General features: G+C 42.8%; 2 protein-coding genes across 5 annotated transcripts in view; both read right to left on the bottom strand.

The window, feature by feature from the left end:
- Nucleotides 1–13,519, bottom strand: part of TUB (TUB bipartite transcription factor) — a 278,494-nt gene that overhangs the window by 219,162 nt on the left and 45,813 nt on the right. The gene's annotated exons all lie outside the window — the stretch shown is intronic.
- LOC127051789 (uncharacterized) overlaps nucleotides 11,709–13,519 on the bottom strand; it is a 434,435-nt gene continuing 432,624 nt past the window's right edge. The window contains exon 2 of the mRNA XM_050954567.1: nucleotides 11,709–12,510. Within this exon, the coding sequence (XP_050810524.1) occupies nucleotides 11,711–12,460 (750 nt within the window). The 5' untranslated portion in view covers nucleotides 12,461–12,510 and the 3' untranslated portion in view covers nucleotides 11,709–11,710. The remainder of the gene's footprint in view (nucleotides 12,511–13,519) is intronic.

Raw genomic sequence — 13,519 nt, 5'->3', positions numbered from 1 at the left:
CAACAAGTCTGATTCATCAACAGCTAATTGTCAGGGCAACAGTCTTTGGCCACACCTGGGAGTTGTCACATATGCTGTCAAAAGACACTTTTCTGTAGGAGAAGCAGCCTTCAGGCCTTGTAGGAGACCCAAAAAAAAGCCAAATTAGTAAAGATTGAAGTCTTTGGACTAGGCAGGAAAAATTCTAAGCAGACAATATTTGGGTACTTGTCAGCTAAGCTAAAGACACAAACTCCGCCATCTGCCTGGCTGAAAAAATGAGCAAGGCTAATATATGTTAAGAAAGAAATACATTATGAACTTCATTTCCTAGTCTGTTGTAACTAGTTATGTAACATTCCTTTTATGTACCTCATCTTGAAATTTATAGGAGTCCTCTGTCTACGTGGGAAAGTGCCATTTTGCAAGACACCATTGATGCATCATGTTAAAGCAAGACACCATGCTGTCTCATGTAGACATTACTATTGGGTTTTTTTAAAAGGAGTCATTCTACCGAGAAATAAGATTGCTCATTGTATATGGAAAACTAATTTGAAAAGGGCATTTTGAAATGTGATTTAACATTGCAACATCTTGAGAAAATTCAGCATTTAAGACCCAAGCTAAACAAGCAGAACATGAATACATCCCACAGTTAAAGATAGCACAGATGAAATCTCATCATATTTTACATATAGAACAGTTTGCGGTGTCCCTAATGCAAAAACCAAACTTTAGATCCTGTTTTAAAAAAAACCAAAAACTGCACAACCCCTACAACAAAAGTCTTGAATAGCCAAATTTAGAGAGGGTCCAAAACAAAATCCCACATTCTAGATACTCCTGAATTTTGAGGAAGTTTAGGTCCAGATCTAAACATTACAGTTGAGCCATTTCTAGTTTAGAGACAAAGGTTTGCAATTTTCAGGTCCTTGCTGAGGGTACGTCTACACTACGGGATTATTCCGATTTTACATAAACCGGTTTTATAAAACAGATTGTATAAAGTCGAGTGCACGCGGGCACACTAAGCACATTAATTCGGCGGTGTGCGTCCATGGTCCGAGGCTAGCGTCGATTTCCAGAGCGTTGCACTGTGGGTAGCTATTCCATAGCTATCCCATAGTTCCCGCAGTCTCCCCTGCCCCTTAGAATTCTGGGATGAGAGCCCAGTGGCTGATGGGGCAAAAATCATTGTCATGGGTGGTTCTGGGTAAATGTCGTCAGTCATTCCTTCCTCCGGGAAAGCAAAGGCAGAGAATCATTTTGCGCCCTTTTTCCCTGGATTGCCCTGGCAGACGCCATAGCACGGCAACCATGGAGCCCGTTCAGCTTTTTTTTTTTTTTTTTTTTTTTTTTTTTTTTTTTTTACAGTCACCTTATGTGTACTGGATGCCTCTGACAGAGGCGATACTCCAGCGCTACACAGCAGCATTCATTTGCTTTTGCATGATAGCAGAGATGGTTACCAGTTGTTCTGTACTGTCTGCTGCTAGTGTAATTTGGCAATGAGATGACGGTTATCTGTCCTTCTGTGCTGTCTGCTACTATCATGGGTGCCCCTGGCTGAGGTCGGCCAGGGGCGCAAAAGCAAAACTGGGAATGACTCCCCGAGTCAATCCCTCCTTTATGGTTTCTAAAAATAGAGTCAGTCCTGCCTAGAATATGGGGCAAATGTACTAGAGAAGCAGTATCAGAGAGTACAGCTGCTCTGTGTCAGATCCCGCAGAAATGATGAGCTACATGCCATTGACGGGGGGTGCCCCTGCAACAACCCCACCCATTGCTTCCCTTCTCCCCCAACCTTCCTGGGCTACCATGGCAGTGTCCCCTCCATTTGTGTCATGAAGTAATAAAGAATGCAGGAATAAGAAACACTGAGTTTTTAGTGAGATAAAATGAGGGGGAGGCACCCTCCCGGTGCTATGATAGTCCAGGCAGGACATTAAGCAGTGTGGGGGAGAGGAGCCCAGCATCCCACTACTATGATAGTCCAGGCAGCACAGAATCTTTTCTTTTCACATGAAAGGGAGGGGGCTGATTCAAGCTCAGCCCCCAGTTGCTGTGATGAAGATGGTTACCAGCTGTACCATCTACTGGGAATGACCAGGAGTCATTCCTATTTTCACCCAGGCACCCCCGGCCAGCCTTACCTGAAGCCAGCCAGGAGCACTCACGGGTTGATAAGAAGGACGGTTACCAGTCCTACTGCACCATCTGCCACCGGGGAGGGGAGAGGAGCGGAGCGGATACTTCTCTTCACTGCTGCAGCATCGCGTCTACCAGCAGCATTCAGTAGCCATAGGGTGACATTGAAAGAAGTCAAGAAATGATTTCTTTCCCTTTTCTTTCACGTGTGTGTGGGGGGTAAATTGACGAGCTATTCCCTGAACCACGCCGGACAATGTGTTTAAACCTACAGGCATTGGTAGCTCAGCCAAGAATGCAAATACTTTTCAGACACTGTGGGGACTGTGGGATAGCTGGAGTCCTCAGTACCCCTTCCCTCCATGAGCGTTCATTGAGTCTCTGGCTTCCCGTTACGCTTGTCACGCAGCACTGTGTAGCCTGTAGATTTTTTTTTCAAACGCTTTGGCATTTCGTCTTCTGTAACAGAGCTTTGATAGAACAGATTTGTCTCCCCATACAGCAATCAGATTCAGTATCTCCTGTACGGTCCATGCTGGAGCTCTTTTTGGATTTGGGACTGCATTGCCACCAGTGCTGAAAAGAGCTCCACGCTGGGCAAACAGGAAATGAAAATCATAATTTCGCGGGGCTTTTCCTGTTTACCTGGCCACTGCATCTGAGCTGAGATTGCCGTCCAGAGCGGTCACAGTGGTGCACTGTGGGATACCGCCCGGAAGCCAATACTGTCGATTTGCGGCCACACTAACCCTAATCCGATATGGTAATACCGATTTTAGCGCTACTCCTCTCGTTGGGGAGGAGTACAGAAACTGATTTAAAGAGCCCTTTATATCGATATAAAGGGCCTCATAGTGTGGACGGGTACAGCGTTAAATCGGTTTACCGCTGCTAAAATCGGTTTAAACGCATAGTATAGACCAGGCCTGAGACACAGCCTGGTGGGCAGTGCTTTCATGGTGGAAAAAGAGAACTGAGCACGCTTCAGGGAGCTGACAAGAAGACGACACTCCAGCTAGTAAGATGACATTTTCTCTTGTGCTCCACCTAAAACTCCACCATGGAAGGAAGGGACTACTGGGTAATGTCTACGCTGCAGCTGGGAGTGAGCCCCTCAACCCAGAAAGACAGACTCATGCTAGCATGTTACAAATAGCAGTATGGACCTTGCAGCATGGGCAGCAGCCCTGGCTCTCAAGCCTACAGGGTGGGTGGGCTTGAGAGCCCAAGTTGTAATGTCCACACTACTATTTCTAGTGTGCTAGCTCCAGCCCCAGTAGCAGAGTATGTCTGCCCAGTCCTAGCTGCATTGTAAACATAATCCTAGAACCCAGGGCTAGGGGAAAAGAGAGGAGCTCACAGCTGAAAAAGCAGAAGTCCTGATTCAGTAAAACAAACACTTACGCACATGCTTAAAACCCAATGAAGTCATTAAATTAGCTTCTATTCTCAAGGTTATTTTTGCCTGTTGCAGACTGAAAAGGCAAAGACATTAGCGATTATCTTTCAGAATTCATAGAGGACTGGAGAGATCCCAAAGGACTGGAAAAGGGCAAATATAGTACCCATCTATTAAAAGGGGAATAAGGAAAATCCAGGGAATTATAGTCCAGTCAGCAATTTTTGGTACCTAGAAAGATAATGGAGCAAATAATCAAATCAATTTGTAAGCAACCAAAAGATAAAAAGTGATAAGTAACTATGAACATGGATTTGTCAAGAACAAATCATGTCAAATCAACTTAATATCCTTTTTTTGACAGGGTAACAAGCCTTGTGGATAGTGGGGAAGTGTAGATGTGACATATCTCAACTTTAGTAAGGCTTTTGATACTATCTCACATGACCTTCTCATAAGCAAACTAGGGAAATATAGCCTAGATGAAACTACTATAAAGTGAGTGCACAACTGGTTGGAAAATCAGTTATCAATGGTCCAAAGTCAAGCTAAAAGGGCCTATCAAGTGGGGTCTTGCAGGGATCTGTCCTGGATCTAGTTCTGGTCAATATCTTCATAAATTATTTGGATAATTGCATAGAGAATACACTTATAAAGTTTGAGAAAGATACAAAGTCGGGAGGATTGCAAAGCATTTTGGAGGACGGGATTAGAATTCAAAATGATCTTGGTAAACTGGAGAAATGGTGTGAAATAGGATGAAATTCAATAACGACAAATGCAAAGTACTGCACTTAGAAAGGAATAATCAATTGCTCAAATAAAAAATGGGAAATGACTGTCTAGAGAGGAGTACTGCAAAAAAGAATCTGGGGGTTATAGTGGATCACAAACTAAATATGAGTTAACAATGGAACATTATTGCAAAAAAAGCGAACAGAATTCTGGGATGGATTAGCAGGAATGTTGTAAGTAAGTAATTCTTCCACTCTACTCAGCCTCAATTGATAAGTACTGTGTCCAGTTCTGGGCACCACACTTTGGGAAAGATGTGGGCAAACTGGACAAAGCCCAGAGGAGAGCAACAAAAAGGCTGAAAGGTATAGCAACATGACCTACAAGGAAAAATTGAAAAAAATGGGTTTGTTTAGTGTGGAAGACTACGTGGGAATGTGTTACTAGTCTTCAAGTACGTAAAAAGTTGTTATAAGGAGGAGGATGATAAATTGTTCTCCTTATCCACTGAGGACAGGACAAGTAGTAATGGGCTTAAACTGCTACAAGGGAGAATTAGGTTAGACTTTAGGAAAGACTTTCTAACTGTCAAGGTAGTTGAGCACTGGAACAAATTGTCAAGGGAAGTTATGGAATCTCCATCATTGGAGGTTTTTTAAGAACAGGATAGAGAAACACTTCTCAGGGATGGTCTAAATAACACTTAGTCCTGCTTCAATGCAGGGAACTGGACTCAGTGAAGTATCAAGTTCCCTTCCAGTTCTACATTTCTTGATTCTATACAACAGTGTATTACTGAACACAGTTTTCTTAGTACTACAGGAGGAAAGAAAATTTTATAAAGGGTGAGATGAAAGAAAATAATGAAGATGTTAGAAAGGTCATTTGTCAAACACCGCCGGAGTCCCTGAATATGCCAGCAATTTTTCAAATTGTGTATGCTGTAAACAAATAAGCAGAGGGGTTTATATATTTTTAAAACTCTGTTACATCCATGAAAAATGCCATGAGGCTTGTTCTTTCTTTTATTTTTTTAAACAAAGAAATTGTAATGAATGCATCAGTTTGATGGCCAACTTTAAATGTTTCTTGTACGTTCTCTTTTTTTAAAGTATTTGTTGTTTTAGGAAAGATATGTACATGTATACATAAACAAGCACATGAGAGGGAAAAATAACATTAATGAATACAGTTAGTATTATTTAAACTATTTTTCAGACTTTTTAAAATATTTGATAATTTTATAAATTATTCAACCAGCACGAGGAGCTGTGCTGATAACTGATTTATTTCCTCAATGTATTAAAAATGTTACAAGTCATTGAACAGATTATTCAGCAATTTTATTCAATTAACTTTCTCTCTCATTCACACACAAAAATCACATCACAGAAATGATGATTCTGAAATGACTCTGAAATTATATTGCTTTTATTAGGCATCTTTGCCTTCCTCACCTTGGTCACAGCATATCAGCTGCCCAGCTATAGCGAAGGGTTTTTCATGGGCATCGTGGTAAGAGGAGAGTTTTAAGGAGGTGTTTGAAGGAAGACAATATGGTGGCTTTGTGGGTTCTTATTAGGAGCTGCTCTTCAACACCAGAGGAGGTACAAAGGTGTTGGTTGGAAAATTTGAAAAATGGGCAATCAAGAATGACATCCTCGGCAGAGCAGAGGTAGGATGTGGATACAATAATGTATAAGTAATTATATGTGAGCCAGGGATATGTCATGGAAGTGAAGACAAGTCATTTGGGTGGGAAGCAATGGAAGAGGAGGAGCCAGTGGGAGATGCTAAAGAGGGTGGTCGTGTGGTTGACGTAACAAGCCAGGAAAATGATCTCCATAGCAATGTTGTAAATGAAAATGGAGTATAGAGCTGTGATGAAACATGACAGTAAGTATCTGGATTAATGGGCTCTTTCAACAAGTATCCAAAATGTGGTCTGCGCATGTGACTTCTAAGGTGTTACTGTTCACTAACAAAGGGAGCTGAGGGAACTAACTCTGACTCAGATGCCCTCACCTAGAGAGGAGAGACAGCAATTAGGTCAGTGATTACAATCCACTGAGACTCCTACAGTCTCAGTGGTTCTGCAAAGTATGTGGCATATGCAGAACGCATGGCAATGTGGTATGAAGTAAAGGTTTTATCAACATTCTTCAGGGACAATCTGCATAACTTTATCATGGCTTTGCTAATAGTGAACTGTATACATCTATATTTGATCTATACAGTTCATTATTATACAACTCTATCATGTAATCGGTATATAAATGCATTTAATAAATATGTATATATACACTCATTGCTTTATAAAATACCAAATAGTGTTATATGTGTGTGTATATATCAAGAGGGAACAATGGGGGTAGGGAACTGGGGATACAGTTGTAGCATGTAGGCACATGGCCTCCTCACCACGGCTCAGGCCCTCTGTTGAACTGTGAGGTTTGTGAATGAGCCCCAGGCATTTGCTGGAATAATTTAGGAGTTACTCTGTGAAGAGAACCTTGTGGATATTACTTCCACATGTTGTGTAGCTTGATTCATTAATGTTTGTGAAGTACTTTGAGATCCATGGACAATTGTATAATTATCTATTGGGAAATTTATATTTATTTTAAAAGTCATGTCAGCTAAATATCTTTAAATATTCGAAGATCAGATAATGTTGCTTAATTGTGTATAATCGTCCATATTCTGGCCTATGACCAAGGAGTTCTTTGTGCAATTTAGGAAAGCGTATGCAAAAATGACATTAAGCTTCTTTTGTGACCTACAAATCCCAGGCGGTCTTCATCCCCATCCTGTCCCCAACTATAAATTAGAACAGCATGGAGGCTGCTTTTCTATACACCAGCTTCCAGCAGCCCCCAAAGGCTGTTCCAACTGCCAGGGTCAGCTAGGGATAAGGGATTCTGTCCAATGGCCCCTTTACTCTGCCCATACCCCCTCCACTGGAAGAAGTGGCTTAGCAACTGCTATGCTAGCTGTACACTACACAAAGATTCCTCCTATATACTGGGGGAAATAATTCAGTAGCTAGTTAAAACAACTTTTGGAAAGCTTTGCACTGGTGGAGGGCTGCAAAGCTACTTCAATGTATCAGAGATTTGGGCCCAATCACTTTAAGGTAGGTAAAATCCAGCTAGATGTACAAAGGATGGAATTTTCAAAAGCTCCTAAGTAACTTAGTTGACTTTGAAATTCCCACTCCAAATCTACTGATGTGCTGTAGTTATTCTCTTCTACTGCCGGTTTCTCCTCCCACGAATACTCTGAAAAATGTTTGACATGGGATCTCTTCAGCTAAAAGATCTATAATGATACAGGATTGATGAGAACTAGCACAAATAACCAATAGAGACTTAGGAGTTTCAGCCCCACTGAGGCTCTATTTCCATACATGTCCAAAATACCGCTTGTAAATGCTTGGATTTTTGTTATGCCCACCTTTTTTTAAAGAGTGTCTCTGCAAAGAGCCTAGGTTCACTCCAGCGCTCCCTCAGTAAGCCTGTATGCTAGCATTTGGGAAGCTTTCAAGGACTTGTTTACCAGACAGATATGCAGAATGTTACCACAGCTCAGTTACTGAATCAGCTGCAAAGGTTAGGTTAGTTCACATAAGAATTACAATTACAATTTCATTTGACTCATCTGTGCAAAAAAAAAAAAAAAACCACGTGACCTGGAGTTTAAATTCAGCTCACGTGAAAGGATCAGGTTGGGAAAGGCAAACATGTTTCCCAAATGAAGTAATTTAGTTTGTCAGTGATGTTCAAGCAACCAGGCGAGTTTCTCATTGGTCCATTGTTTAAGGAACATAGAAATTTTTAAAAGAATTAGGCAAACTTTTGGGAATTCATGTTTATAAAAAAATTGACAGGCTACTAACAGGAGCTATTGCAGCTAGATGAGAGGGAGGACATTGAAAACACGGATATAGTCAGAGACGTTTCTATTATGTAGAAACTTAAAGTAGCAAAACAGTCCCTTTGACAATGAGAACAAGTATTCTATATGCACTATCAAGCCAGGTCTCTAGTGCTTATCTTCAGATTTCTGTCTTTTATATATACAAGTCACAAGGTGGTTCCTGAGATAATATATTTGAGTTGTTGCCCAACCTTGTTCAGACTGCATGGAACCACAGAGCTGTTACTACTGCTGCCTGGTTCTTTGAAATCTTAAAATGCACTATAGGCCTGACAAGAAGAATCATGCTTTGTAATAATTGCACCCTGGGGAATTATGAGGCAAACCTGCTATAAAAAAATCACTGTAGGATGTGATTACCAGAGTTCTACCAAGCCACCTAAGAATTATTAATTCACCTATTTATCTGCCCTATTCCCTTGTAGTTCCCTGTACTTATGATACTCGTACTTGAATTCTACCAGCAATGAGGATAGATAACTCAAATCTTATTTAATTCAAATCTTGTTTAATTAGCTTAGGCAACTGACATGTTTAGGTACAGCTCGCATCTTTCCAGTCCATAGGAAACAAGTCAACACTATGTACTCTTGTATGTATGAAAGCATTATTTTAAAATGACTTCCTCATGTTACTAGTATACCATATGATGATGCAACATCCATCAACTGTACTATCACTGGCTTTAACATAAAGCAGCACATGACCAGGTTAAAAAAAACAAGATAAAAAAATCAACCCAGGTGGAAAGAGGCATTTCAGCCTCACAAAGCTTTTTTTCCTTCCCTTGGATGGGGGCTGAGGAGAGGGAATAGGAGGAGAGTATGATCTTGTGGTCCTTCCTCTGTTGGCCTTCTTCTGCAGTGTGCTGCATGGGACACTTGCAGGTTTAAATTAGTGTAAATGGTGGATCTTCTGTAACTTGAAGTCTTTAAGTCATGATTTAAGACTTCAGTAACTCAGCCAGAGGTTAGGGGTCTATTATAGGAGTGGATGTGTCAGATTCTGTGGCCTGCAAAGTGCAGGAGGTCAGACTAGCTGATCATGGGTCCAGTGGCTGATGGGGGTGGGTGTGCAAGGATGGTGGCGGGGTGAAGCTGCGGCACTGGTCATTCCCTCTGCTAGTCAGTCAGCGCAGCCCCCACTGCGTGCCGACTCTCGGCCAGCAGGGTCCCACCCCCATCCCATTTCCAGACCGCACTGGCTGCACACTGCTGTGGCTGGTGAGTGCAGGCAGGCGACAGGCGGCGGCCAGTTACATGTCACCTCTGCTGCCCACCCATTGGCCCTTTACGTGTTCCCTCCTTTCACTGTCCTTCCCCTGCTTTGCCACTTCGCTCCTCCCAGCCCTGCTGCTCCTCCATATCACCCCTCCCCCACCCAGTGGGGTGCAGCCTGCTCCCAGAGCCGTATGGAGACCCAGCCCCTGGTCAGAGTGCTCAGCTCACCAACAACCTGGCTGGCAGGCTCCTTCGTTCCCCCACAACCTGGACTGATGCCCTGGGAAAGCCCAAGACCCTCCAGCCCGGGGCACTGGTCAGGAGGAGCCGAGCCCTGAATGTGCCAAAGCCCCACATAGCACTGGCACGGGGAAGCCTCTCCTCCCCTCAGCTAAGCTCTGGAGTTTCGGGAGAGGAGGAGCAATTTCCAGCCTGTTCATGCTCCAAACCTGCAGCTCCACAACAGCCCCCAGGGTAGGGGCTTAGTGCCCTCTTCACTCTGCATCCCGGATCCTACCCCCAGGGAGCACAGGGCTGCTCCTGTCTATAGGCATCCTTCCCTGCTGAGCCACCTCTCTCGGTTCACCCTGCAGTCAGGTTCGCTAGGACCTGGTGCACAATGCATCCTTAGGGCTTAACCCCTTCCTGCCTGCATTGCAGCTGTGGTACAAAAGGCACTTGGGTTATGTCGATGGCCAGCAGCAGCCTGCAGGTGTTAGGTGCCTTTCAACACTGTGCAGGCAGGAAGGGATGAGCTGCTTCCAGCCAAAGAAGGGACAGGGGAGAGAGCAGAGATAAGCTCTGCAATGACACAGGCCAGCTCATCCCTTTCTCTCCTCGTCCTCCCCTGCAGCTGGAAGTAGCTCTCACCCCTCAACTCCTTCCCGCACAGGGCCGAAAGGCTGCTGACCACCACATTCTGGTGTGAACGCTGGCAGAAATCTGGAGATGGGGGCATGTGACCCTGCATGCACACACACACCCCCACGACCATGTGTTGCCTTGGGAAGATGCTGCACCAGTTACACCTCTACCCCACTATAACACGACCTGATATAACATGGGTTCACATATAGCGCAGTAGCAGCGGGGCTCTAGTTGTGCTTTAAAGGGTCTAGGCTCCCCACAGTGGCTGGATATCGGAGCTCTTTAAATCACCACCGGAGCCCTGCCACCCCTACCCTGATATAACGGGATTTCAGCTATAACGCAGTAGGGATTTTGGCTCCCCACGACTGCGTTATAGCAGGGTAGAGGTGTCCCAGGAAAGACAAGCCCATCCCCAGGGCCCAGCCAGGCATGGAGGGCAGAGAGCGCTGGGCAGGGAGGGTCAGGTTGGTTGGTCACCTTCCCACACCCCCCGTGCAAGAGAGAGGTATGGGAGAGTGTGTGTGTGTAATCTCTCCCCGTGTGGGTGGGTTTGGGGGCGGATAGGGCTGTGTGTGTCACCCCTCCTCATGTGAACCCTAAAGCCTTAAAGATAAGAAGGTAAATAAAAATAATCCAACTCTGCAGTATTTCTTTTTAACAGAGGCTCAGTCAATCTGATATTAATTTGAATGTTTGTACTGCATAGTTCTGATTGGTTGCCATTGAACTCACTTGAATGTAAGTAATTTTACCAGGTGTTCCATATTCAGCATAGGGAAATATGGTCACCCTAGATTTCTCCATACCTGTATTAGATAGCCCAAGGCTATTGGCTAGTAGAGTAGAAGCAGATAAGTGGGGGGATGCTATGTAGTTATTGGTAACTTCCCTCTGGAAAGTGCTTCAGAGAACTCTGAACAGTTGTATCCGTGAATGTGATGTGTATTGCAGAATGTCATTTATCTCTCTCCTTCATGTCTTAATATATTGGGCCATTGATGTAACTGACATGTTCCCACTTGAACCAAATTTTCTGCTATGTACAATGAGCTCTAAGCCACAAAGTGGATTACACTGGTCTACAATTTTTGAGAAGTTGTCTGCTTCAGAGATAAAATGTGATATTTATTATGTATTTTGATGTGCTGAATTCAAATATGACAATTAAAACAACTGATTGGCTACTGTTTCTAAGATATTTAAGTTTTTACATTTTATGTCTATGTATATTGTGTAGATAGTAGAGTTTTAATCACAAATTGTAAACCTAGGTCTTTTCATGTGTTTATGGTTGCTTTACATGATAATATTTCACTTGTCCTGTTTATGTAACAGTTTAAAAATCAGCAAAAGGGTTATATAAATAAAATGTATTATGAAACAAAAGGCAAAAAGCGATTATGTACATAGTTTAGTCCTATTCAGTGTCTACTCGGCGCTTCTTGGCTTGTCTCTTGTATTCATTAAATGGAGCATCTCTTGTCACTGTCCAGCAATAGTCTGCAAGCATTGATGGGCTCCATTTGCCCTGATAGCCTGCCAGGAGATTCCGCTGCTGTAGTCTGGAGCCCAACAGCTCTGCCTTACTCTTGGGTAGTTCCAAATCCCTGACAAGGTCATTCAGTTCACCTTGTGTTATGAGGTGTGGTTCAGAGGAGGAGGATGGGAGAAAATGTGGGTCCTGTGACATTGATGGTTCAGGACCAGAAGTTTCATCCTCTTCCTCTTCCTCATCTGACTCAAGTGAGAATGATTCTGGTGCATCAGGAACCAGCAGTCCTTCTCCGTGGGGTACTGGGCGTATAGCTGATGGAATGTTTGGATAATGCACAGTCCACTTTTTCTTCTTTGACACACCTTTCCCAACTGGAGGCACCATGCAGAAGTAACAATTGCTGGTATGACCTGTTGGCTCTCTCCAAATCATTGGCACTGCAAAAGGCATAGACTTCCTTTTCCTGTTCAACCACTGGCGAAGATTTGTTGCACAAGTGTTGCAGCATCTGTGTGGGGACCACCTCTTGTCCTGATCTCCAATTTTGCAGCCAAAATAAAGGTGATAGGCTTTCTTAACCATAGTGGTTATACTGCGCTTTTGTGATGCAAAAGTCACTTCATCACAAACATAGCAGAAGTTATCTGCACTGTTCACACAAGTACGAGGCATCTCTGCTCACTTTGGCTAAACAGAAATGTGTTCCTTTGCAAAATCAAACACTGACAAATAAGAGAGCACAACGCTGTATGATTTCTAGAGCTGATATAGGGCAATTTGTTCAGCAGAGTGATGTAAGCTTCGTTATGATTGCATCATCAATGACTTCTAGGAATAACATGATGCAATTCATATCATGTATGATGCAATACCAGCTTCAGATTGCATCATTCATTGTTTTGGCTAAAAAGCAAGTACTGTTCAAACCCAGTCATAGATTTATTCATAGATCCAGTCAAAGATGTATTTTAGTCATTTCTGGTTTAAATTGAGATCCCTTCCCTTTATAACTCACTTATCCTCCGCCATTCCCAAGTCAAGGGTCGTATATAGTGACCCAATAGCATATCTTGAAAACTAGAGCCAATCAACAATTTTAAGCATCATTTTCGTTCTCAGTGACTCAGAATTAGTGAAGTTGGACTACATTTATTTCAGAAGTATTTTGGCTGTAGAGCAGTGTTATTATGAGGTGAACATAATATTATAAGAAGTTTAAGGATTTATATAACTGAATAATACTACCTTTCACCTACATACCATCTTTGGGCACTGGGTACAGGATAATGCATGAGCAGAAATGAATTATGCCTTGCAACTCCTCATGAGCTACCACTGTATATATTATGCAGACAGAAAAAAATAAGTTACAGAGAAGTCAAGCAACTTGATACATATCAAGTCAGAGTCAGAGCTATGAATAGCGCCCAGGAGTCCTGATCCCCACTTGCCAGCACTAGTAAGCAGACAAACTCACAAACTTACTTTATTTCATAGGCATAATCACTGACTCTGGCCACCTAAAAATAAGCCATAAGAAAAAACTATTTGATTTCAGTTTGAGTAAAGAAATATAGGACCTGTCCTTCTCTGGTGTAAATCAGTGAAGTACCTTTGACTTCAATGGCTATGTTCGTTGACACCAGCTGTGGATCTGGTCCATAATCCATATATTTCATACAAAATACCCATCATGTAATAAGAACTCCTAACCAAATAGAACAGAGCAAA

This window comes from Gopherus flavomarginatus, chromosome 5 (assembly GCF_025201925.1).
Source record: "Gopherus flavomarginatus isolate rGopFla2 chromosome 5, rGopFla2.mat.asm, whole genome shotgun sequence".
NCBI classification, from domain to species: domain Eukaryota; kingdom Metazoa; phylum Chordata; order Testudines; family Testudinidae; genus Gopherus; species Gopherus flavomarginatus.
Note: the sequence above shows the minus strand (reverse complement) of the source record. Positions and strands in the feature narration are given on the sequence as shown.